The sequence below is a fragment of the Anguilla rostrata genome, chromosome 10, assembly GCF_018555375.3.
Source record: "Anguilla rostrata isolate EN2019 chromosome 10, ASM1855537v3, whole genome shotgun sequence".
Lineage (NCBI taxonomy): Eukaryota > Metazoa > Chordata > Actinopteri > Anguilliformes > Anguillidae > Anguilla > Anguilla rostrata.
In genome coordinates, this window is record NC_057942.1 from 12,806,338 (window position 1) to 12,832,899 (window position 26,562).

Consider the following 26,562-nt stretch of genomic DNA (forward strand, 5'->3'; position numbering starts at 1 on the left):
TCAATAAGTTCCTAATTAGGTTATTGAACACATGTTTAATTTCATAAACTTTTTTTCTTAAACCTGTGGGTACAGTACAGGTTTGGCAGATTACAATTTGCTTTGTCTTTGAATTCTTTATCTTCCAGATGATTTGTTTTAAGGGTCAAGTCTCCACACTTTAACCACTTAGGAGCCTATTGATTCACCTCAGACTTTAATTTGATCATTTAAAAATAATTTACCTCTTTTTATGCAATTGTTTGCAATACAGCTCAATAAGCACATTGTGAACATTGGAATTTAATGCCATGCATAGCTATTTCTGACATAATGTGGCTTAAGAGGGTAAATGATCCCTCTAAACATGAGTACATAATTAAGAAAAAATAACAGCTTGTTAAAATTCTAGAATTGAAATTGTGGTTGGAACGAAAACCAGCATACACATGGGCCCCCAGGTCCAAGTTTGAGAACCACTGCTGTAGGAAACCCTGAAAAGTGCACAAATTCCAGGGCTGTACAGCAGGCACATGCTTGGAGGCGTGTCCCAGCACCTGCATCTATGATTTTATTAAAAAGAATGGAGATATGCTTCACCAACCCACAACCTGGTGAACAGTATATCTTCCATTCCAAATTCATTTAAAAATGTATTTAGCTAGGTTCAAGTGTACCTAAAAACTTAAAATTCTCAACAGCTTTACACCTGATGCACATTTCTGATAACAACTATTGTAACTGAATGTATCAATAAAACTTGGAACTAAAGTTATTGTGTGTATGTCAAACCATAGCCTGCTGAGGTGGCCGTTGAAGAAAGATAATAATTTATCTCTAAAATCGTGATTCGCCTGAATCTTATAGACTGTAAAAAAATATCCAGGAATGTATCGGTATCTGGGGACCACGGTACGGGTCCTCGTGCGTCTGTTATTCACACTCCGGTACCGTAGGTGGCGATAATGTGTGGTTTCGCCAAAAAATATGCTCTAACTTGTAGGTTGGTTGCAGAGACTGTGGTTGGTAGCTTTTTCTGCTGTAGCAAGTCTGGAAGGGTAGCCAGCTAGCTTCAAATTCAAGATGCCGGTAAGTGTTTTTACATAATCTTTTACCTCAGACCACTATAACGTTTCCGCTGTATATTTGCTTCTTTTTGGCCATACAGTGAATGTATTTACAGGCGCGGTCGATAGAGCTAGTATTTTAGATACCAAATGGATAAGTAGCAGCCGCTAGCTAAGGAAGTGGCTAGCTGAAAGCAATAACTAGCTAGCTGCTAACTAGTGTTTGTTTGTTGGTTGTTGTTTAAGACATTATTATTACTTTGCAACATTAGATGAATTCCTGTATGTCTCGCTGCGTTTGCTAGATTATTTGATGTCAATCTTTATAGGGAAATACCAAATCTATTAGGCAGTTATGTTACCCTGCTGCTACTATGATAACGTACCTGTCAGTGTCAGGGACATATAGCCTAGATATCAGAATGAGGAAAAAGATTGGTAAATAACTGTGTTACAAAAAGCAATTGGCTAGATTGATTTCTTGTTTAATTTATTTCCATAGTGTATGCAAACTTTTCAAATTTAGTTGTAAGTTACTAAACATTTCTGTTTTGTTTAACAATAGGCTTATCATTCGAATTTGATGGATTCTGACTCAAAGCTGGTGGGGAACATGGCTTTGCTTCCCCTGAAAACCCAGTTTAAAGGTCCCGCTCCCAGAGAGAGTAAGTATTTTTAAGTCCCGTGTGACATACTGCAGTGTTATCAATGATGAACGATACTGTCCGAAAACGGCTCCTTTTTTGATGTACATGAACGACTATTGTTGGATTGTGTATGGGTGAAAATTTGAGTTTCACGCCCACTTAGCCAGCGTGGCTACAACAAACGCTTGCTTCCTTATTTGGAAATGTTCAGGGAGCGAAGCAATGGAGCGAAGTCAACCTTAAAGTGATAGCCCACCACAAATCCGATGTTAATATCATGTACTGGCACATTCTGAGACTTTGTTTTTTTTTTTTAATTCACTGTCTACATAAATATACCCCCACACATGCCTAGTACCTTTAGTATGTTGCTCAGCCATGTGGTATATTTGAAAGTATAGCATGTTAACATTTTAATTGATATTTTTTTGCAAATAGAAGCACATAGTTTCAAATAAGTTCACAAGAATGAAGTTGATGGTGTGTGACACAAACTGAAAATAGTACTTTCAGCACACTACTTTTCTAAGCCACCATGAAAGAATAGTGTGGCATTGTATACATGTTTAACGTGAAAATGTCATATTGCATTTGTATATATTGTATATATGTTTACTGTTTCAGCCAAAGATTCAGACATCATTGATGAGGCCATCTACTACTTCAAAGCTAACGTATTCTTCAAAAACTATGAAATTAAGGTGAGACTCCTGTTTGCCAGTCAGAAACAGGTGGCACTTTACATATACTATTTTTTTTCCAGGAATGCCAGATGTGTAACTTGGATGGAGTACATTTGCCTTGTTTAGATTTTCATATTGCGTACTGATTTTATTTTCTCTAAGCACTGCTATTGTTGCTTTAGAGCATGTATGGTAGTTTTAAATTTAATTAGGAGTTGTATTTGTTATAAATACAACATACTCCACGGAACTATACAGTACATACATATACTTTATATTATGAACACGACTTTTGAATAAAAATATTGATTAGATAAAAATGCTAATCTCTTATCCTGCATGAAAACCAGGAAATGAGAATAAAGATGGCCTTTTATCATTGTAAAGGTAACTCCTGTGTTTCTATTTCTCCCCAGAATGAAGCGGACAGAACCCTGATTTACGTGACCCTGTACATTTCGGAATGCCTTAAGAAGTTACAGAAGGTATGAATGTCCTGTAATTTGCAAGTATTATATTCAGCAAGTGTTCACCAGGGCATTGTATGCAAAGCCCAGGATCATAGGCGCATTACATTTTTATATGTGTTTAGCATGGTACAGTTAATTTGTCTGTGTGTTGACCTTTTAATCTGGTTTTGACATTTGCAGTGTAGCTCCAGGGGCCAAGGAGAGAAAGAAATGTACACCTTGGGAATCACAAACTTCCCGATTCCAGGAGAACCAGGTTTCCCTCTCAATGCCATGTATGCCAAGCCCACAAACAAGCAGGAAGAGGGTAATGGAAAAAGAGATACTTCCTGGTAGAATTATCTTTACAGGTTACTGAGGAAGTTGAGATTGTTTATCAGATAAGTGTGTGTATCAGCTACATATTGTCTGGAAGCACATGGATGTAAAATCTATGCTACTGTCCACAGAGACCATGAGAGGCTACCTACAGCAGATTCGACAGGAGACGGGTCTGAGGCTGTGCGACCGTGTTTTCGACCCCCAAACGGATAAGCCCAGCAAGGTGAGGTTTAAAGAGTTACTCCTTCTGTCAGATGTCTGCTCTTCAGGGACGTTTGCTAACCCCTTGTCAAGAACCTTCACAAATTTGGTCAGTCCCATTGTCCCAGGATCCCATTTATCCCCCGATTAGATTTGATTGTAGGCTGTGTGAAATGCTTTGCAAAGCATACAGTATGCATGAAGTGTATCTACTGACTAAAACTAAAAGTTTTTATCCAGTGCTGATGCTAACCTTACTTTCTTGTGGTATAAAAGTTGATTAATGTCTTTCCTTCTAGTGGTGGATTTGCTTTGTGAAGAAACAATTTATGAACAAAAGCCTGTCTGCGCCAGGACAGTAGACAGCCACTGGAAAATTCAACTGCAAGGTTGAACTTTTTGTCTGTTTGGGCAACCTTTGGTGTTTTTTTATACTGTGTATCATGGTTGTAATTAAATGAAAATGACTTGTTGGCCAATTCATTGTTAGGCTGGTGCTTAATAAAACAAATTGATTCCCCAAAACATTCTGGAAGTTAGTCAACTGCAAATTACTATGCTACTATACCAGGGGTCCTCAATCTTATCCAGAAAGGGCCGGTGTGGGTGCAGGCTTTTGTTCCAACTGAGCAGTTACACACCTGATTCTACTAATCAACCACTAGAGTAGTCTTTGCTAAGGACCTTGATTAGTGGAATCAAGTGTGTCACTGCTTGGCCGGAACAAAAGCCTGCACCCACACCGGCCCTTTCTGGGTAAGATTGAGGACCACTGTACTATACCGTTCCCCCTCAGCTTACTCTGGGAAATGAGGGGGAATACTTCCCCATCTCTTTGCCAATTATACAACTACTTCTGATCTTCTTTAATCTGATTCAGTCCATTTCTTATTTATGGCCAGTGCCCTAAGAAAAAGAACATTTTGTGGTTGAGGATGACGACAATGTCACGCTGGAAATCCAAAAATAAGTTTTTACACACTTTATTGGGGCTCAGATTGAATACACATTTCACAAAACAAGTGGTGATCAAAATACATCAGGGTAAAAAAAGGGGGGGGGGATTTACTCTTGAAATAAACCATTTAGATGAAGAAAAGGTGTGATTTTCCCATTTGTATTGCTTCATGATGTTTGATATGCTCCATTTATCTGGTATGAATACAGTGCGTACCGGTCAAAGGAGGACAGTTTATGATGGGGGGGGGTGGTGGGGGTGGCTGGCAGGAAGCACAGAAACGACAATTCACAGCGCCAATGCTAAAGGAGCACTTGTAATGACAGGAAATGTGGCGTCACAAAAGTAACAACATTACTATCTGTTGTCATCTAAATGCAAACAAACGGTATGGCCCTTCAACATATCAACCCATCACCATTTGTTATACCACACCCATGGATGAAAGAATGATTTAAAAAAAAAAAAAAAAAAATCCAGCAGAATTCACATGAGAACAGTAACAGCTTTTCAATTTTTTCCTGTTTGTGCCTTCGTAAATGTTGCCTTATGGTACGACTAAAAGAATCACCTGTTCACACAAGGCTTTCTAGAGTCTTCAAAGGGTGGTGATTGGACTCTTAAATTTAGACATGTGATTTCTCAAAATAGTCACTAAAAATAATACACAGGACTAAAGCTTAATGAGCAGGATATCAAGTGTGCCAAAAGAACAGCAGAACAAACAATGGCCACATGCACTGTAATGTCAGTGTGCTTCCACCAAAATGACAACTTCAGAAAGAGAGAGAAAACATTTCAAATTTATAGAATGATTGGGGGGGAAAAAACAAGCCAGAGTTGAGGTAAATCCAGGTGCCAGTATGGTACATATTTATATACACCAAAAAAATAAAATAAATCACAGCTTATTTTTCATTTTTGGTTTATTAAACAAATGTCAATTAAAAACTGAAGAAAATTTGCCTCTTAGTAAGGATCAGCTTATAGTGACAGCAGGAATACCAGAAGAGAGAAGGGAAAAAGGTAAGGCAGCAGTGATTGACAGACAAGGTTGAACTCTTGCTGAGGGAAATGTAAATGTGCCCAATTTTGCCGTTCACCTTGCTAAGTGATGATGATGATGGAGGGTTAATAAAGGACACTGGCTTTTCTGTTTTTTCCCCCACCCCCTTAAGCACCACAAACATAATACCCAAGAAATTGCATAAGAACCCTGGTATAAAGTAGAAACCATTCAGCAGCTGATAAAAAAGCAAGTTCATTTACAGTAGTGACATATTTTACATTATTATAATATTCTTCAAATAAATTAAATTAAATATACACTTTCCAGGTAGGAAATCAAAAATGACTTAGCTGGTACACTTTTCCGACATTCACTCCTCACTAAACACAAGAACCTTTCAGAAACAACCAAAATGGCTGCCTGGTTGTTTTTCCATGTCCCCGGACTAGCAAAAGCACGGCACAAAAAGCCTTTTTTATTGAAGAATGAAAAGATTTTCCTCAAGAAGCCATTTCCTTTAGCTGGAAGAAATAAATAAGAATATTTTTAACGAGTACCATGTTAATTATTCAATTTAGCCAAAAATGTCCACAAACAGCTTAAGAAGATAGAAGAATACCACTTCATCTTCACCACAGTAGTTCTATTATGGTGAAGATGAAGTGTATGGCAACACTTCACTGAGCAAAGGAGGCTAATAAAGGAAAGAATTTTAATGTCCTGTGTAATTGACAAATCTGCATCTACAGTACTCACCCTGGATTTTTGTAACATTGACGGATGGTCTAGTCAAAGGCCATTTCTTGGCTTTTCCGTACACAGCGAGCCACCTTCCTCTTGAACTCCCCGTTGGGATCCTCCCTCCACTCTTTCTGCATAAAGGAAGTACAACCATTAGCTTATTAATCTCGGCTCCATAAGCTAAATCTCCAATAAAGCATAGTTATGAGCCGGTGAGGTTATTAACTTATTAATCAAATGCTACTGCATGACAGCATCGATATGGCCTGACTTCCTATGGTCAGCAGAGTAAAGATGCTAAAGACCTAGCTGTATTCTGGTGCATTACAGCAATAAAGAATATTTAAAACCATGACTCAGCAAATAAGGTGACTAAAACCCACTTAAAAAGTGCCCCTGCCACTGAGCCATTAGCACAAGCTCCCATTTACCACAAGTACAAGTATATACTACCCTGTGCACTTAATAAATGTACATAAAAAGGGATAAACCAAGACAACTGAGATTCATTTAAACACACACACACACACTTCCTGTAGCTTGGACCGAAATTAAGACAGCATCACTGGTAATTAATCAAAGTGGGATGTAGTGTGAAAGTTATGCCCAAGCAGTGGCATTAGCATGGGGGCGGGCCGTCTTACCGCAGCATCCACGTTAGCTGGCGAGTCACTGTTGGGGTCGGCCAGCATAGAGATTACACTGATCATGATGGTCTCCACTGTGTGGATGGGTAGCCACCGCTCCTCTGGTTTTTCATAACCAAACTTGTCCTCTCCCGGCTCGTGCAGAATAGAGATGCAAACGTCGCCGTTCTTCGCCACTATGGAAGAGTCGCAGATCAGCAAAGAGTCTTGCATCAACAGCTGGAGCAGCTGAGCCATAGGAAGCCATATTAGACAGCAGGCACCACTTTCATCTGTGCCCCACAAGCTAAAATGGTTTCTTGAGGGCTACTCTGGGAGCTAGCGTTACCTTCAGGATGCAGGTTTGATGAGGGGCTCAGCTGTTTCTTCAATCTATATTCATTTAATACATTATTCACTGATGCCACAGTTGCAGCTTGAGAAACATTCAGGCTGAAACCAGTATGATACAAAAACAAGTAGTCATCTTACCATTGGGATGCCAGATTTCAGTGATAAACTTCATCTTTGGAGGCCTCAATGGATAATCATATGGAAAGGTCAGGTAGGCCTTAAAAAATCCCCCTTCACTAAAAAGGGAAGGAAAAAGTGATTAACAAAAAATGATTTCATCACTTTTACCATCTACAGTAGAAAAATATAATTAATTGGGGATTGAAGGCTGTTCTAGTACATCAAAGTTTGTTCAAATAACAATAAATAATAAACCTACAGGCAACTGGACATTCTGGGTTGGCAACATTCAAAACACCAAGCCACTTACAACAGTGTGTCCTGTGGGCCAATGATGACCACCTCCCATTTGTAGATATCATCATCGTCTATAAGGCCAGCTGAAAAGCCCTCCACAGGGTTCTTGTTAAGCTCTGAAATCAAAACATGCCACATAATAGAATATCATCATACGGAGTGAAAGGAAACAAGCGAATGCACGCTGGTGGGATTAACAGGAAGAAAAGACCTTGATGAAACATCACAAATATACCTGATACTACATTTGCTAGTTGGGCAGATGGGATAAATCATGCAACATTAACCTTCACATCTTTAAAAGTGTAAAAAGCTGTATTTTAAAAAACAAAGCGAGAGAAAGCATAATAAAGGACAATTACTGTATAACAAAAATGTCAATGACTGGATTAAGCTGTTGGAAAAGTAAAGTCCATATATTTTTATGCCTGTTCCAACTCCACATAAGCAATGCATTCATAAAAATAAAACTTCAATTCCAAAATGGCTTCAAATTCCCAATAGAAATTAAACAGGAAAAAAAGAAGAAATTCTGATCCCAGCTGTAGATGTAGCAATTAATTATCTTAAATAATTCAAGCACACAATATTGACTGGGTCATTGAAACCTGGCTGGTCAATGTAATAAGGTGGTTTAAAGTGAATCGGATGCGACACAGAAATAACAGCATGCAAATGGAGAAGTGAGATGCGAGAAGAAAATCAGATTAAAAACCCAATGATTAGCCAGCCTGATGAATGCTGGAATTAGTGGCAGTCACTCTTCTACATTTTCAAAAATAAATGAACAGACTAAAAAAAAAAAAGCAACAATCCCATTTCCAGTGTTATCATTCATCTTGTACAGTCTCAATGGGAAGATCTCTCAGGACTGTGTGTCCTCTGTCCATCTTAAATTAAACCAAGATACTAAATTGATCTGCTATTAGCAGTCCATGACATTTCCAGCTTTCATTTAATATGTGAGATCATCTGCAATGACTTTCCATTACAGATATATTGAGACCAATGCGCTACAACACCATTGACAGCAAACTGCCAAACCATACCTCAAACCATTAAGCCTTGAGAACAGGAGAGAACAATGCTGAATGAATCAGTGTTTCACTAGTGACCATTTCAGACGGATGCTTGTTTGAATTTAGACAAATTGAGATGAGTGGAATTGTGGGAGTCCAGCCCAACTGAGCCTGACACTCAGTTAACACAGTTTTGTTTTATCAAGACTTTCAGATTACAGCCTGAAGTGGCCCAAATCCAATTTTTTTTGCCTACCTGTGACACAGATCTGACTTTTTATGAGCCGTGTGAACAAAAAAAAATCTGACATTTTCATATATTTTGGCCACTTCCATACGTGGTCCTAGACCGGATACATATCTGATCTGTGGCCATGATACTGCTGTGAAATTCATGTGGTTCTTTCAATGTTACACTTCACTGCGCAGGTGCAGATCACCATTATCATCACTCCTTGGGCCTTCCTCCGCCTTCTCCCCATCATCTTCAATGACTGATAAAGCATCATCCCACCTCCAAACCAAATAATCTTGATGAACGCTTGCACCGCTATTTTGTCCGTTTCCATGATGGACTGTTTCACTAACATTATGTTTTTTGTTGTTAATGCATGCATGTGGGTTTTTCCAGAAGTCTGTTCACATTTATGCCAGATATCGGTCACTAAACCTGAATGGTTTGGAACAGTCAATGCAAAAAGATTGGATCTGAGCAAAAAATTGTAATTGAGCATTAAGGCCTGTAATGTGAACTTAGCCTTCAAGTCTGACTGCCCATCAAAAGAGAACTGGAATCTGATGCACCAAGTCTTAAAAATGCATGACCTCAGAGGATGAAAGTGCAGTATTTCCCCAAGAGGAGTAGCATACTTCTAAATCCATGTTCTTTTAATCTAGGAGACCTGTACTCTCTCCTAGGCGATTCACACTGCGATTGGTGGGAGGAATGGGGCATGTCATATTTATTCAAAGTTTTTTCCCTCCTTTCCCAACAGCCTTTTCCAGTTTCTCACTAGCACACACAATTTATGCAGATCAAGATGTTCCAGCTCAAAAACATGCTTTTATGATATAGCCTAACTATGCTGCACAACTATTATATACTGCAGTAGGGACCCATGGTGTAAGCTGGCTTTGGTTACAACACAACCATTATATTTACCAGTTAAGTCTGTTGAAAACGTTTAGGTTCTTTAATTTGTCCCTTAAATTTATCATAGAACTTGTTTCATTGGCTTCGCTGATTGAACTTTTCGTTTACACCAAATGGTTTAGTTTCGGAGACCAGGTGCCCGCTCAGCAATTACACCGCAGTTAATTTCACCTGTCACCCAATAAACACCTGAATCAATTCAAAATGTTATCGATACCTTTCTAAAATAATCATTTAGCGCATACAGCATATAGCTACCACATTACAGATAATTAAAGTATTAGCAGATCTGACTGATTACATACATCTTCTCAGGTGTGAATACTGCAAATGTCAATTTATTCTAATTTATCCCGACACAATATGGCCTAACTAAAGTATCCCTCACTAGGCATTAAATGCCTAGGAACAATTTAGCTTGTTACAATTCCGAGGTTGCAATAGCGGTTGGACTGAAAACCAGCATACACAGTGGTGAACAACTTCTCAATTATACCTAGGTATATAATTACATCTTATGTTGAGGTAGCCATATCAAATATACTTTATGCTAGCTTAATATTGTTTATACGAAAAGAAAACTATGGTAAATTGGCACATTCAATCTACGAGTGACAAGTGGCCATTAGCATTAGCTAGGCAACTCAATTGTTAATTAATTAGCTAACCTTAGGGCTGACAAGCGAAAACAGTTTAATTCCAGCATTACATAGCTAATGCTTTCTAGTTATCAATTTGTCAATGTAGTCCATTTCCTAACTAGGATCTGAAATTGGTTAACCTATTGGTTACACGAACTCTCCATCTGGTCGCTTAACGTTAGCTAACGTAGAGATAGGTTAGCTAGCAAACCAACGCTGCGTACATAAACCAGGTTTCCTGCATCAATGTAGCTAACATTATAGCTAATTATTCCTTTGTTCGTCAGCTAGCAACAAAGCAATCTTTCGTACAAATTCATCATTACAATAACACGTTGGTTTACCTGCAAGCCAAGTTAGCTAGTTTGCACGCCACATTCCATTATCTTGGTCCTTGCTTAGGAACAAGCTAGCTGGCCAGGAACCAACGTTTGCTAGCCAGTCAGCTGTATTTGGATAGCTCAGCAGTGTCGTTAACGTAGGTAGGCATTGACAGCTTAAGCATAAATTTGGCTAGCTAGCGTCACAGCACAATCCAATCATTTGCTGTCTAGCTTATTAGCTGGCTAACATTCGCTATCCAAATATGGGAATAACTACCTACTACCATGACTAGCCAAGAGGGGAAAGAATGGCTTGTTGGTCAGTTTACTTGCCAAGTGTATTGTATACACTCAAAACACAACAGAAAGTAGCCAGAGTACGACAATGAAGAAAAAGCTAGCTATCGATAGCTGGCTTGTTTAACACTCATGTAAACAAACAGCCGCGGTAGCTAACTATGACTGTTGCGCCGTAGCATGGCTAGCTACATTTAGCCAAGATCATTTAAGATTTAGAGCTCTTACCTGCTAGCTGTTTTCGAAGAAGCAGCGCTGATTGTTCAGTCATGGTACGTGAGCTTCAATAGAAAATAGACGTAGCTATCTATCACTGAAAGAATACTGATAAACAAATAAAAAGGAAAGGAGATAGAACCCACCAATTGCCTTTCTTCGCTTCCCTGGCTGCCTCTGTGTCTGACACATTTAGGGCTCCTGGAGTGATTTAAGCTCATTTACAGCGCATGCGCACGGACGTGGGGTAGCCCTGACAAGTCTCCTGAATAGAAATTGAACAATAATAAGGAAGCGGCTGTGAGTTTATCTGAATCTAGACACATCATATTTGCATTTATCTTAAATGCTCTCTAAATGTATACAATTATTCATATTATCTGTTTTTTAATATTGCTTTCACCTAGGCTTGGGTGGCTAGCCAGCTATCCTGTTGGTAACTTTTATAAGACGCAAACAATCCCAGTTAAGGACCTACTTCAAGACCCGGAGGCGCCATATTTGATACAAATGTACAAATAGTATCTTGTCTGGTGGCGTAAGCTTCGTTACATAGCAATATTACAGTCGAAGATTGTTTTGTTATATTTCTTATTTCTTCAAATACGTAAAATAACAGAAATAGTAAAAGATGAATGTCATAGACCATGTTCGGGATATGGCGGCTGCAGGACTTCATTCGAACGTGCGGATAATAAGCAGCCTGTTACTGACAATGAGCAATAACAACCCGTACGTAGTCAACATTATTTATACAACTCGTTCGCTTGCTTTCTCTTCTTTCTGTTGTCTAATATTCGCTACAATATCATGCAGATACGCTGCCAACTGGAGTTAATTAACTAGTATTAACACACTCGTTGAAGCTAGCTAACCACCAGGTAGACGACTGTAGCTAACAGCTAGCTTGCATACGATCCCGATGGCATCAACTTTTTTTGTTTGTTTTGCTATTTGGATCCGTTCACTGTTTAATCTACTCTGCCGCAACTATTGTGAACCGTTATGTCTAATTCACATCGCACATGGCATGTGCTCCATCTAATAAACGTCTATATTTCCTTGTCTTGCAGAGAACTGTTCTCCCCGTCTCAGAAGTACCAGCTACTGGTGTACCATGCAGACGCACTGTTTCACGACAAGGAGTACAGAAACGCAGGGTGCAAGTATAGGATGGCTCTGCAGCAGAAGAAGGTACTGAGTAAAACCTCCAAAGTGCGTCCTTCTACGGGGGGCACTGCGTCCTCGCTGCAGTCACAGGTATGTAGGCCCGCTACATGGCTTATTTGCCTGTACTCACGCTCTTATTCAGTTGTCAGGATACATCGTAATATGTTCTACGCTAACATGCCGTATAACAACGAATATTCGAAATGCAATGTTCTGTGTTTCTTGGACTTCCTTAAATGCACCCTCTGTTGGCTGCCGAATCAAATACGGAATCCCATTTATGTCAAATAATTAAGTATGCATCAATGTGGCAATATGAGTCCATACATTTAGAAATGATTCAACAGTTACAAAATGCCCAACCAATTATTATAAAATGTTATTTCTCCATATTCTCCATTTTTACAACAATATTGTTACATTTATTCTAATTTTTATTTCATAATTCGTTTTATTTTAAAATCACCTTTTTCAAAAGACTGATTTCATTTCATAATGTTTCATCTTTTTGGTTTCTGCAAGATGTCAGTCCTACTAAACCAAATGCGATTCATTTTATCTTGACGTCTATAGTACTGTATCATGGACATTTATATTATGATAATGGGAACTCATTAATAAAGAGAAATAAAAGCAGAGGAGTTTTTCAACTCTTGTAGCACCCCTCTTAAGTTGGACAAGTTTTGATTGTTGCCCTGAAATTACAACACATTGTTATTTAGGCAAGGATTATTTCGGATCATTTGGAAATTAAACCATTATAGTGTGCTCTAAAATATATTTTAACTTTATTGTTAGCAAGGTCAAAGTCTTTTGATAAATCAGCAAAAGATTTCACCTGAGAGTTTGCCTTGATCAGAGAAGGTGTCTTTCAGATATTGACATACTTGTCAACTTGTAAACAAAATGTTCAAAGATCTGTGCTGTTGAGCAAAGAACAGAAATTGGTTGACAGTTGTTTCGGTCTGGAGTTTTCACCTGTGCATTTAGGTCACCTGTTCTTATCCCGTGCGGTCAGTGATCAGTGGAAGGTTGAACAAATGTGCTAAAGGGTACATCTGCTGGAAGCAATAATAAAAATATATATGTGTATGTATATATAATGCAGGTATGTATTTTGGCAAATGTGCAAGTTATGTGCGTGCTGTTGTGGCCTTCCAAAGTGAAATTAGGTTTTACGATTTACACATCTATGTTTGTGTTGTACTTATTTGTTTTTCCTGATACAATGCTCTTTGGATTAAACTGATTGCATTTTTGCCTGATTTTAGAGCCTTCCTTCCGAGATCGAAGTGAAGTACAAGATTGCCGAATGCTATACTATTCTGAAGCTGGACAGGGACGCCATCGCTGTGCTGGATGGGATCCCCTCCCGCCAGAGAACCCCCAAGGTCTGCATGGCTGATCTGTCTAAGCCACGCTTCATTGCTCTTCATGGTGTTCTTAACCCAAAATTATTGAGCACATTATTCACGTACAGTGCAGTTATTTTATTGAGCTATTCAACAGGAATAGTGGTGTGCAGTGAAATGCAGGTGTGGTTTTATCCCCCCCCCCCCCTCCTTTTGTAGATCAACATGATGCTGGCTAACCTGTACAGAAAGGCGGGTCAGGAGCGGTCTGCGGTGACCAGCTACAAAGAAGTCCTGAGGCAGTGCCCCCTGGCACTCGACGCCATAATTGGTATGGCGCTCAATTTCAGTGGCGGAGCATAAACGAGTGTTTCCCTCCGTCTCTCAATGCCATGGGCTCCATGTTGGCGTCTCCTCAGTATTAGACGGTTCTTACTTGTGTCTGTTGCAGGCCTTCTCTCTCTGTCGGTGAAAGGAGCTGAAGTGGCGTCAATGACCATGGACGTGATTCAGAGCATTCCCAATCTGGACTGGCTCTCTGTGTGGATAAAGGCCTACGCTTTCATCCATGCTGGGGACAACCACAGAGCCATCAACACCATCTGGTGAGTAAACTAGCTCTGTAGCTCTGTGAGTAAACTGGCTCTGTGAGTAAACTAGCTCTGTAGCTCTGTGAGTAGTCTAGCTCTCACTGCTATTTGTTTGCTTTTCAGCCTGCAGGTTTGGTGCTTTTAGGTCTTGCAGTCTTTTCTCATCTTAGGGCAACTCAAACCGGAATGCTTTTTTGGCCTTCTCTAGAAGTTGTCAAACCGATAAATTATGCAAACAGGCCATATAGTCCTTTGTCATTACTGTGTGGTCATGGTTTGTTTAATCTCCCTGAATAGCCCCTCCCTGTGAATAGCTGACTGTGGTACCCTTAATGGAATCGGTTCTTTACTGAGGGTGTTCCTATTTATTTATTTATTAATGGTAAGAACTTTCTAGCCCATCAAGGAGGTTCTGTCAGAATTTAGAGTTCTGTTTGTTACTTGACTCATTCAGAACACATCCAAAAGTCTTTAAACGTTATCTTAAACATATTTACTCTGTAATACTACGTAGTGGAAATGCACTACAAGGTAAATGACACTACACTACTACTTCAGTTACTCACATTGGCCCTGTTACTGTGCTCAAAAACAAATGCAGTTTTAATTCTGTTGAAAAACCCCAAACTGAATTGGAGCTTATACCATGATATTGGCTCAACATAGCATAGTTTCCAAACTACCTTTGTCAGTCAGGCCACCTAGTAACCTAGCAACCAGCCAGTGTGGTTTATCAAGGTCAAATAAATGTATATATTACTGAAACTCACAGCATATAAAAATAAAGTATAGCAATACTGTAATGACATAATTCAGTTGTAATTTTGATACTGTTCTTGGAATTCTTTACTATATAAAATGGGAGGCACTCACATTTTGCATGACTTTTTCCTAAATTACCTTAACTGTTTGTCTGAATCTCTTGGGCAATGCACTTCTGAAACCATTGCCATAGGTTCTGGTATTTCTTTTTACAAAGTGCTGGAAAGAAAGCTGTGCTATTCGAAAAGTGTAAAGAGAGGAATTATCAACAGTTTGCATGTATTGCTTGATTGGGGTTTATCTTAATTTTATCCCATCATAATTTCCCTAGGGGGAAAGGCAAGCTGGGTATTGTAGTGCTCCTCAAATATTTTCTCCTACGTTTCCTGTATAGCTCACTGGAGAAGAAGTCTCTGCTGCGGGACAATGTGGATCTGCTGGTGAGCCTAGCAGACCTGTACTTCAGGGCAGGGGACACCAAGAACTCCATCCTAAAATTTGAGCAGGCCCAGATGCTGGATCCCTATCTGATCAAAGGTGAAAGTTTTCCCTGGATTACAGAACTACGGGGACAAAATGTTGTCGCCTTGCCAGAAATACACTGTGTTATAGACAGGCTTAGTTATGAGCTCATAAAACAGTCTGTTTAAAGTCTGTGGAAAGTTTTGATATAAATTATGTTGTGTTGGCCCAGTGGTTTCTGGCTGACTGCCTCAGTGTTTTCAGCCCTTTTGGGACTGTGCAGTAAAGGCAGTGAAGTGAGTGGGAATGTTGTGTATGGGACTCGGTGATGACTTGGCTAACGGCTGTGCGGTTCACCAGGCATGGACGTGTACGGCTACCTGATGGCTCGCGAGGGGCACCTGGAGGACGTGGAGGTCCTGGGGGGGCGACTGTTCAACATCTCCGACCAGCACGCGGAGCCCTGGGTCATCTCCGGGTGAGAGCGCTTCGCCACAGGGGCGGTGAAAAAGACAAGTCTGTTTTAGACCTCGTGTGGTAAACCTTCTGAAAGAAGGAAAGGGAACTAGAAATGACTTCCTGTGCGTCTGTGCTCTCTCCCTTCAGCTGCCACAGCTTCTACAGCAAGCGCTACTCTCGCGCCCTCTACCTGGGCGCCAAGGCCATCCAGCTGAACAGCAACAGCGTTCAGGCGCTCCTCCTGAAGGGGGCAGCGCTGCGCAACATGGGCCGTGTGCAGGAGGCCATCATCCACTTCCGGGAGGCCATGCGCCTCGCCCCCTGCCGCCTCGACTGCTACGAAGGCAAGGCCCGGAGAGTGTTCTGTATACCATCTGTATCCATGTTCCGTATCCAACCCTGCCTGTGCCGAGGCTGGCTGTGGCACAGGGAACGCAGGCTGGGCATAATTGCCCGTTGCGTTGCCCAGGGAGAGAGGGAGCATTATCAGATATGTATCAGATGTCTTTTGATTGATTCTGCTTGCACCAGCTGCAAATGAATTGAAGTGTGTTTCTCCCAACGTAATGACTGCACATATCTAGCTGGTGCACTACGGAGTGAAAAGAAGCTCTGGCTGGCCATAAGCTCTTTGGAGGAGACTGAATGCTTAACTGCACTTCCTTGAACTGAGACGATGTTGCACTGTAAAAACATCCTCCCAAAAACGTTAAAAAAAATAATAAAGTGGAAAATATGCCACGTTGTGCTTATCGTGGAACAGAACCGTTGAGTGTAGCGACCACTGGAGCTAGGTTTACCTTGGCCTCTCCTTCATTCATGTTTCCCGCCTCCTTTCCTCCCCCAAGGGCTGATCGACTGCTACCTGGCCTCCAACGGGATCCGGGAGGCGATGGGGATGGCCAACAACATCTACAAGACGCTGGGCGCCAACGCCCAGACCCTGACCATCCTGGCCACGGTGTGCCTGGAGGACCCCATGACCCAGGAGAAGGCCAAGACCCTGCTGGACAAGGCGCTGGCGCAGAGGCCCGACTACATCAAGGCCGTGGTGAAGAAGGCCGAGCTGCTGAGTGAGTGGGCGCCATGCGTGTTCTGGGATGTACCGGGCAAAACTGGGGAAATGGGCTGGGCCTACACTGCCCGACAGGCCTCTGAACCAGCTGGGTGGGTGGTCTGGTTGCAGTGTAAAGGCATACAATATGGCCTTTTTCACTTTGATAGATTAGGAAGGGCTGGTGTCACTGGAAATATATTTGTGCATTAATGGGGTCAGAGGCCTGGGAAGGGAGGTCATTTGTGTCCTAAACCAGCATTTCCCTGCTCTGGACCAGGAGGTACCTTGGGTCCACTGGTTCTGCTGTTAGGTCTTTGTAGGTTGGTGTGTTCTAACAGGAGCATACAAGTGTAAGTATGCCTGTCTGTTTATGTGAGCCCTTAATGAAACCACAAGCACACAGATGGGTTTTAAACTTCACTGATAAAGAGTAGGCCTAATTAGTTTTTCAGGTCGGCCCTAAACAGTACATTGAACAGCTAATTGGGCTTAAAGGAGACCTCTTTCCTGAATTTGTTCAGAGCATAGACTTCAACAGAAATGTATTGATTAAGATACGTTATGTTTATTGCCACAAACAACTCCTGCTATTAACTAAAGTAATTGTGCACATTTGGATCAGAAACAAAATGCATGATGAACAGTAAATAGTGCAGATGGTGTTTACTCATTTGGGGGGCAGGGTCTGCCCTGGTTGCTGCATGTATTTTATTTAGGAAATGGTATTCCTGTAGATGAAATAAACGTGTGTATAATTGTTTAATTTCTCTTTATAGGCCGAGAACAGAAATATGAGGAGGGAATTGCTTTGCTGCGACACGCTCTGGCCAATCAGAGCGACTGTGTGCTGCACAGGATGCTGGGAGATTTTCTGGTGGCTGTCAATGACTATCAAGAGGCAATGGACCAATACAGCATCGCACTCAGGTAACAAGCAGTGGGAATTTTCAGTATGTCATGTTTTTTTTTAAGGCCAGGTCAATTTCCTTAAAGGGATCTTAAGCCTTGTTAGTTTTGACTCATTTAAATGAAGTGTTAATTTAAAAAAAAAAATTGTTAGTCATGCATTTTATATAACTTCCCTGTTTACAAGTTTATGGTTCCCTCTAGTGTTCACTTGTGGCAAGTATTTTAAGTCAGGGGTAGGCAATTCCAGTCCTGGAGGGCTAGTGTGTGCGCAGGTTTTAGTTTCCAGCAGTTACCCTGGCTAAATGAGCTAATTGGCTGTACACACCAACACTGGTTCACTTGTAGATTACATCACAGTAAAACATTTCGTATAGGGACAGAACAGTGTTCGACTGGCACACGTGCTTATCAAGACAAAATGTCAAATGGCGTGAATGTTAGGGCTAATTCAGTAAGACCAGAAGTTGGCGTGAGAACCAGAAGCCGATGTGGCCCTTGTTCCCCTCCTCTGATTTAAGCAGTTCATCCACGACCCTGATGAAAACGTAGTGTCCATACGCGTCGGTCTGTTTTATTGCCTCGTTCTAGCCCATTTGATAAAGGCTTTTCATCCATTTTTTCACTCGGAGACAGAGTGCCTTGGCCTTTTTTCTCGTGTCACACTTTTACATTTATTCTCGTTCCAGAAACAGTTTTTTCTCATGGACTGCTGTTCAGCTTTCGTTCTCCTGCCTTACCAATGAGCACCTGTCGTTCCTAGATCCAAGCAGCGCTTCTTTTTCAGTTTTTTAATGAATATTTATCATGAATATTGAGCTATTTTTTCCCCACTGTGAATGCAGTGCGATTTGGTGATCCGGTTCTCTTCCCTTTCTGTGATTTCAGCCTGGACCCCAACGACCAGAAGTCCCTGGAGGGCATGCAGAAGATGGAGAAGGAGGAGAGCCCGACGGAGGCCACGGTGGAGGAGGACGGCGACGACATGGAGGGCAGCGGGGAGGACGGGGACCTGGAGGGGAGCGACAGCGAGGCGGCGCAGTGGGCCGACCAGGAGCAGTGGTTCGGCATGCAGTGACCCCTGCCCCCCCCCCCAGCTCCCGACGCGCGCCCCGGGGGCCTCTGGGGTACGGCGACGCGCTCCGCCCCCGCCGCGCTCGCCCGATCGAGCGGCGGGGATCTGAACCCCCTTTTCTATCCTTTCTGCGCTCGCCACACCCCCGAAAATCTGGTCTCGTCGGCGGGACCTGCACCCCAGGGAGAAGGGGCCCTGCTCAGGTGAGAGGGCGTGGCTGGGTGTGGCCCCGCACCTCCTACCGGGGTGCGGGGGGGGGGGCTCCACTCGGTCTTGTGGACGGTGTAGGAGCTGGGCTCGGGCATTACACCTGCCGTGTGAGGACTGTGTACATGTCCAAACTGGGATGAGAGAGTTCACTGCAATACGCTTATTTTGCTGCTTTTGTCTTTCTTTTTTTTTTCCCTTATGGGTGTTCTCTCTGCTCCCTCTTCCTGTACGACTGCAGTCTGTCATTAGTATTTAAGCTTTGCCTTATGAAATTTGTGAAACTGTATACATTCATATCGTTTTTCTGACTTGACTTCTTTGGCCTGCTTTATTCCCTAATCATGTAATGGTTTTGTTTAAATTTTTAATTCTCTTTTTTTGGGGGTGGGGATGGGGGGGTGGGAGAGACATAAATGTTGTGGGGGGAGGGGGGGTTTGTAATGAAGATGTTTATAACAAAGTGTAGTGTGCTGTATATATACATATATAACAATCTTGTGTAGTGTAGACAAAATAAATACAATCATGGCTGTAGTTCTTGTGTTCTGGCTGCAGTAGACAATTTTGGGCCTGTGGCAGTGGGTATGAATGAATTTCAGGACCATTTGGTGTTAGATTTTTTACTTTTTTGGAGCACGGTGAATATACAAAGGTGTGAAACAATCCCAGTGCGCTTCAAGTCAAGGTTTTGAGGGTGCAGGGAGTGTGAGAGGATAATGTTTACCCTTGTGACCGATGCTGGTCATGAAGCCTTTTCACCCTGTTGCAGTGGTGCCCAATCATATGCCATGGGAGGGCCAAGAGTATGCAGATTTTCATTCCAACCAATCATTCCACCTGCTGATTTCACCAATTAGTTCCCTCCTCTCTGGTTGAAGGTGTGTTTAGTGAAATAAGTAGGTGTAGCGATTGGTTGGAATGAAAACCTGCATACTTTTAGCCCTCCATGGTTGGGCACCACTGCCCTATTGATTTACACAAAATTACCCAAAATCAACAAGCCAATTTATTTTGCAGCTTGTGTCTTGGAGAGCTGAACAGTCAGGCACACACACTCACAAGTCATGTATAATCTTTATTTACCTGAAACCACAAGCCCGTGTGATGCACATTACAATCAGCGCTGAAACAAACAGTAGCTCTTATTTACAGTTGTTCGGAGTTGAAACATGCTGTTTAAAGGGACTGACTGCTTCTTTCAAAGTATATGCATCACAGTATTGCTGCACCATCACCCGCCCAGATACTGCAGAATGTTATTTAAATAACTTAGATTTGCAAAAAAACAAAAACAAAGTATGTTTGCTTATTTTGCACGCCCCCCCAACAAAAGATTTCCTTAGGAAAAGATGAATTGGTGGTTTTGAGCTTCATTTGACATTAGTACCGCTTTCTCTATGTAGATATTTTCATAGCATTTAATTACATATTAAATGGCATTATACATAGCTATAATATAAATTTACGATAATTTCGGCTACCTTCAGTTTGGACATGCATCACTGTATATTGTACATTTATATAAAACTGACATTTTACAGAGTTTTAAAAAGGTGGCATGAAAACTCGTATCCTCATGTAAGGTCGAAGGCTAAGCGACGGTCTGTCTCCATGCGTTGAAGATGCACACGGGCAGAGTGGTCCCGTGCACAGACGACTGGCCTTGTTCGATTTCTCAAAGTCCTAAAACACTGTTCATCATCCATTTAAAAAATACACCATTTTCTGTCACTTTTTAAGTATATCTTTGTAATTATATATATATACGCATTTTTTATTTTTGCACATTTTTCATGCAGGTCTTGGAGAATGTGGTGTTGCTCAAAACACACATGCACAACACTAAAGCAAAACTTCACAGTTCCTGCAAAGGACTTTAGAGGAGGCGGCAGGCTTACTCTGCCCTAGCTGCAAGGAAGGGGAAAAAAAGAGAGAGAGAGAAGGATGAATCAGAGGAGAAGAATGCCAGTCTTAAGCTCAAGAGCACAGACTTTTGAAATTGATAGGTGAAAAAGAAATTCAACTCTGGACAGGGCTGATGTTAGTCATGAGGCATGGGCTGTGTTTTTGCAGCCTGACCAAAAAAGGGTCCGTTTTCATATCTGACTGCAGTACAAGCCTTTCTCTGGTCAAATGGTTTGATGTGTGAAGCCCACATGCACCAATCAGTAGACGTGGATTAATTCAATTCTTGTATAATTCAGCATCTCCAAAACATACATGCCATTTTGTGAAAATCAGAAAAACAGAATCCACAAGACTAATAACATCTTTTGTACACATTTTTTAATTTAAACTTCCCGTTGAGCAATGTAGACCTGTTTTCTAGTTATTCAAACCACAAAAACACCACAGTAAAAAAAAATGTAAATATGCCAGAGTATTCAGTGACTTGGATTTTATTCCTTTTTTTTCCCAAATGTAACATCCTATAGAATTGATACGTACAGTTAGTCATGCTACACATTTAGATATTGAAGTAAACAGGCTGGTTAGACAGGATTAATCAGGTAGTTAATTAAGCCGTGGACTCTTCTGGGGATAGAGCTACCTTGAACCATCGCCTAAAGCCAGAAAAGGCAATCCCTTCCCTCACGTCCATCACAAAGTGAACACGTTCCGCAAACCCAGTTTGTTCTGTGGACATGCTACTGGCTAGCAGGCAAGGCCAAGTAAAGCACATTATGCGCATATGAGAGGCCTGGTACTAGATGAAGGCCAGACTGAGCAGGTGGGAGGTGTCTGGTGCTAGATGAAGACCACAGTGAGCAGGTGAGGTGGCTGGTACTAGATGAAGGCCAGAGTGAGCAGGTGAGAGGTGTCTGGTACTAGATGAAGGCCAGAGTGAGCAGGTGAGAGGTGGCTGGTACTAGATGAAGGCCAGACTGAGCAGGTAGGAGGTGTCTGGTGCTAGATGAAGATTAGAGTGAGCAGGTGGGAGGTGTCTGGTGCTAGATGAAGACCACAGTGAGCAGGTGAGGTGGCTGGTACTAGATGAAGGCCACAGTGAGCAGGTGAGAGGTGTCTGGTACTAGATGAAGGCCAGAGTGAGCAGGTGAGAGGTGTCTGGTACTAGATGAAGGCCAGAGTGAGCAGGTGAGAGGTGTCTGGTTCTAAGTGAAGGCCAGAGTTGGCAGTTCTCAGAATGCCCCCCCTGCACATTCAGATTTACTATCTCCAAAATCAAGTGCATTGTCTCCTTCGAAAACACTCCGCGGCACCCGGAGAATCTTAAAACTGGGTGACTGCCGCCCGTTTCTCCCGAGTTTATCCCAACAGCTGACGCCTCCCCCCTTTCGATCTTTTTAAAGGCGTGATTTAGGGGAGACACTCGGCGCTGAGCGTCCAAGGATAGACGACCGCCATCAATCACGGAATGCTGCCGGGAACATCTTTATATTTAGATGTGGATCTATCAGAGTCCCAGTCAACAGGTCTGCTCTTTCTCACAGTGGATATCCCAGCCAGCCTACCCCCGTCTTGTTCCCTGTGTGTAATCCTGAGGCTGAGTAGGCTGGCTCGCATGCTTAAAATGAAGTAATAACATTTATCTATTCTCCTGATTCAAACATTAAATATACACAGTGAAACACAATGAGGCCAGAACTCAAAAGAAAGCAAAGTGGAGGATTTTTGGAATGCAAGCCTTTGTCAGTCACCCTGGACGAGGGGTCTGCATGGCAAAACAGTGGTGTACCGAGAAGAAAAAAAACACGAACACACTAAAGTGCCCGAAGCGGGAACCATAATATCCCATTTCATAGCTGTGTACCAAAAAAAAATCCCTTTTCCCTCCCACCGAAAACCATTTAAACTCTGTGAATGCCCAAGAAGATGAAGCACAGAACACAGCTCGCACAAACAGTCAAGACTAGCGATGGCAGAGTGAAGCTTTGTGGGTGCTTTTGCTGCCGATTAACTGCTCAGTTTCAACTGGCCAAAAAGGCTCCAGACCACAGACATTACAGTCCAGTCTCATAAGGCTCCAAGGACTCCTGTTTTTCAGTGTTTCAGCACCAGTGATTTAAGTTGTGTGGTTAAAGAGTCCACACACCCTGTTCTCAAGTACGGAACTGGCTGCAGAAGGGAAGTAAAGGAAAGCCACTCTGCGGCCCTCCAGGACTTGTGTTTGACGTCTCTAATCTAAACCAAATATATTGAAAGGTTCAAATCGGCAAGCAACTGAATGCGGTGTAATATTAGTGTTTATGACATCCCCCCTCTTGTCACCACGGAGACAGTCTCTCAACGGTTGGCTACAGTGTAAGAGGGGACCAGATGTAGGGATGGTCATGTGAGGGGTGTGAAAAAGGGACATGCCAGTGAGTTAGGACATGCAGGCTGAGGATACTCACTCTGGAAGGGAAGCGGTTGGAAGGCATTGGAGGGAAAATGGCACAGTTAGGCTTGTTAAAATACAAACACTATTTCGAATGAGAACACAAGCCCTGCGGGCCCGATACTGCCGGAAGCATGCTCTCCAGAGGTAAGCTAGTTAGTCTTAAATCACATCGGTGTAAAGTCGGAACAGCGTGATAGTACTATGGACTAACTTTAAAACTCATACACTGAAGTACTATTCGAATGATGTGCTATGTACAGATTTACAGACTTCCTACTAGCAAGCCCTTTCGCGGTCAGAGCTGGGGCCAACAATACGGCCAAGGAAGTTTCCCCTCGATTTGTGCAAAATTCCTTTATAGGGCATCAGACCACAGTGGGGCCAGACCACAGTATTACTTGTGCTCAACGGATTATGTAATCAGCCACTTGGTATATTTATACATATTCAAGTACAGTATGTGCACATAATAATCAACTGTATGGAAATAATATAAGACGCAACAGTGCTTCTAAATTAAGACAAAAGCTTTATCATTCAGTGAATGTATTTCTCTTAGGGTAAACGGGGAAAAAAAATCTGAAAAGATCTGGTTCGGTTGTATTCAAGTCAACATTTCAACAACAGTTTTGCTGGATATAGATTTCCACTCATCTGAACTGAGCGATGGAAACATTTACATCTTTTACAAACCCCTCCCTCCCCTAAAAATGAAAAAATAATGCAAATCTTGAAAAGAACGACTAAAAACATAATTAAAATATGGAGAAAGCACAATGAACCAGGGGACAAGGCAGGCCATTTTATTGATTTTTTTCTGCACAAGCTAACGCGGGCACACCTCGAGAGTTGACCGACAAAACTGCACTGTAAAGACTAGTGGGACAGTTTTAGGGCAAAGGGGGGGGGGGGGTGACAACCGTGGGAGAAGGGACATTAATTTTGAGGTAGCTGTGCTCTGCCTAGTGCAGAAAAAAATATGTTTGAATACAAAATAGGAATAAAAAAAATGAATGCAAAACATTAGATGACAAGGGAGGGGACGGGGGACGGGGAAGAGGTGAAGGAATGAAAATAATTTTAAAAGAAAACCTACATGCAACATGCTGAACATGCCATTTCCTTCTAGGTTTTTTTAGTCAACATAAATACTCATTCACTCAATTAACCCTGCCTGTGTTTCCTGTCACATGATGCTCATCCGCCACAGCTCATACTGAAGACACAATGGTAAAACATTAGTAAACAGAGTCCTGTACATGCCTTTACCCCCTCAAGCCCCGCCCCCTCCACCCCTATACGCATTTCCAAAAACTACAAAAACAGTTGCATAAAATAGTGTTAAATCTCTGTACATCAGACAGTTCTTAAATATCTCGTTATATATTTAAAGGGGGGGGGTGTAATATGTGGTGGGTGGGGGAATTAACGGACTCGGTTTGAAATGAGATATCAGACATCAGGACGAATTACATTCTCAATCCATTAAAAATATACATATTTTTAAAAAACAAAAAAACAAAAAAAAAGAATGACCAAAAAAAAAAATGATAATGATAATCAATGATAATCAAACGATTTCAGGAAAATCCATCCCCCACCCCACCCAACCCAACCCGTTCCCCGGAATGACAGCTGAAAATACAAGTACAAAAAATGGTGACTTAGCTTGTGTGGCTTCGTTTTTCCTCTGTGACTCTTGCTTTATTAGGGATGCGTGTTAATCTCCACTCGTGGGCGGGGCCACACGCGGCGGGAGGGGGGGGGGGAGGGGTGAGGGAGGGGATAAGGGGCGTGACACACCGTGCTCATGTCAGTCAGGACCAGAACATCTCGGCCACGTTAGTGTCAGTGCTGTACAGCCACAGCACCAGGGGGAAGGAGACGGCCACGAAGGGCCAGGAGATGCCCTCCGTGCATGCGGAGAGGGAGCAGGCCCCGGGGGCGGCGGAGGCGCTGGACTTCTCCAGCTCTTTACCGGGCTCCAGGTAGTTGCGGGCGGTGAACTTGAGCAGCTCGTCCAGGAGGATGACGGGCAGCGAGATCTTCAGCACCATCAGCCACTGCGTCACGTTCAGGGGGGTGATCTGGAAGATGATCTGGAGAAAGGATGGGGTGGGGGGGGGGGGGGGGTCAGCAGAGAAAGAGTTGAGGCTTTCGGGCTTTTCTGGGGAAGCCCTGAAATAAACGATGGCTTATTTCTGCATTGGGGGCCCATGAGCAGCTGGTATGATAAATTAAAACTTGAAAAGAAAGGTTGCATGCCCCATTTACTCCAACGCAGTTTATATCACCAATGTTTCAATGTTCTCGTCAGATGAACAAAGCCACTGCAGATGAACAAGATTTAGTGATTAAAACCTGCACTGGAGTAAACAGTGCAACCTTCCTTTTAAGGCAAGATGTGCCTTTTCTTTTTTTGTCTTTTTCACTTGATATGATAAATTAACAGGAGGGTCTTTATCCCAGTCCAGACAGAATGTACCGGAGCTGGAGGGAAGACTGTACTGACTGACAGTCAACAAGCAGGAGACTGCAGGACCCGGCAGTCATTAATAAAGCCTTGTGTTTGAGGTTTTCCATAATGCTTCATGTCCCTGCCAGTGAATAAAGGGCCGGGAGGCTGGAGCTGGCGAACCGGTAAAACCAGCAGGAATCATACGGCTTTGGATCAGGGTAAGAGCACCGTCACCGACAGGTAAACACCGCAAGGGAAGTACGCCTTAAGTTGTTTTGTCTTGTAATGAGACTTAAAATCTTTTCTTCCCTCTCAAATAGAAAATATTAGCTTGATGTAAGTTACCGTTTGCTTAACAATTCAAATGTACTTTCCCCACTGGTAAATTGTCAAATGAATCAAACTGTCATACCTCATTGGCTATACTTTTGTCTTATTTAGTATGGTGTGTACACAACTAGTGTGTGTCTGAAGGAGCAAGAATACTCTCCCCGCCCCAGAGGGTGGTGAGGGCCAGGTGCCACCATATTCAAGAAAACATTCACGGAGAAAGGGCGTACAGACACGTACGTCTTCAAATGGGCAAACACAGTCATT

General features: G+C 42.2%; 4 protein-coding genes across 7 annotated transcripts in view; 2 read left to right on the plus strand and 2 right to left on the minus strand.

The window, feature by feature from the left end:
• Positions 1–911: 911 nt before the first annotated feature.
• On the plus strand, positions 912–3,893 carry LOC135265027 (actin-related protein 2/3 complex subunit 3-B). Its single transcript, XM_064354207.1, has 7 exons — positions 912–1,068; positions 1,612–1,711; positions 2,318–2,394; positions 2,793–2,861; positions 3,027–3,153; positions 3,296–3,390; positions 3,668–3,893. The coding sequence occupies exons 1-7, from the start codon at positions 1,063–1,065 to the stop codon at positions 3,728–3,730; spliced, it is 537 nt and encodes a 178-aa protein (XP_064210277.1). The 5' UTR covers positions 912–1,062; the 3' UTR covers positions 3,731–3,893.
• A 442-nt stretch (positions 3,894–4,335) lies between these two features.
• ube2g1b (ubiquitin-conjugating enzyme E2G 1b (UBC7 homolog, yeast)) lies at positions 4,336–11,364 on the minus strand. Of its 2 annotated transcripts, XM_064354209.1 has the most exons (7): positions 11,269–11,364; positions 11,135–11,187; positions 7,487–7,589; positions 7,195–7,292; positions 6,721–6,899; positions 6,092–6,207; positions 4,336–5,856 (listed from the first exon to the last, which is right to left on the minus strand). In XM_064354209.1, the coding sequence occupies exons 2-6, from the start codon at positions 11,175–11,177 to the stop codon at positions 6,121–6,123; spliced, it is 510 nt and encodes a 169-aa protein (XP_064210279.1). In that variant the 5' UTR covers positions 11,178–11,187; positions 11,269–11,364; the 3' UTR covers positions 4,336–5,856; positions 6,092–6,120. The 2 variants fall into 2 exon arrangements, with proteins under 2 accessions (XP_064210279.1, XP_064210278.1); XM_064354208.1 differs by having other exon boundaries at positions 11,135–11,320.
• Positions 11,365–11,516: 152 nt separating this feature from the next.
• Positions 11,517–20,461, plus strand: anapc7 (anaphase promoting complex subunit 7). The gene is made up of 11 exons (XM_064354206.1): positions 11,517–11,854; positions 12,196–12,382; positions 13,564–13,683; positions 13,864–13,975; positions 14,096–14,249; positions 15,391–15,533; positions 15,819–15,936; positions 16,065–16,261; positions 16,766–16,990; positions 17,751–17,901; positions 18,769–20,461. Exons 1-11 carry the CDS (start codon positions 11,754–11,756, stop codon positions 18,956–18,958), a joined length of 1,698 nt encoding a protein of 565 aa, XP_064210276.1. The 5' UTR covers positions 11,517–11,753; the 3' UTR covers positions 18,959–20,461.
• The window catches only part of atp2a2a (ATPase sarcoplasmic/endoplasmic reticulum Ca2+ transporting 2a), a 40,023-nt gene continuing 33,688 nt past the window's right edge, over positions 20,228–26,562 (minus strand). Inside the window, exons 20-21 of one of the 3 annotated variants that reach the window (XR_010332833.1) lie at positions 23,521–25,606; positions 20,228–21,073 (exon numbers count right to left, since the gene is read on the minus strand). Coding sequence is in view for 2 of the 3 variants with exons in the window: in XM_064354202.1 (XP_064210272.1) it covers positions 25,325–25,606 (282 nt within the window). In the remaining variant the exon portion in view is untranslated. Of the gene's footprint in view, positions 25,607–26,562 lie in introns of all 3 variants that reach the window. The other 2 variants (XM_064354201.1, XM_064354202.1) reach the window with 2 other exon arrangements.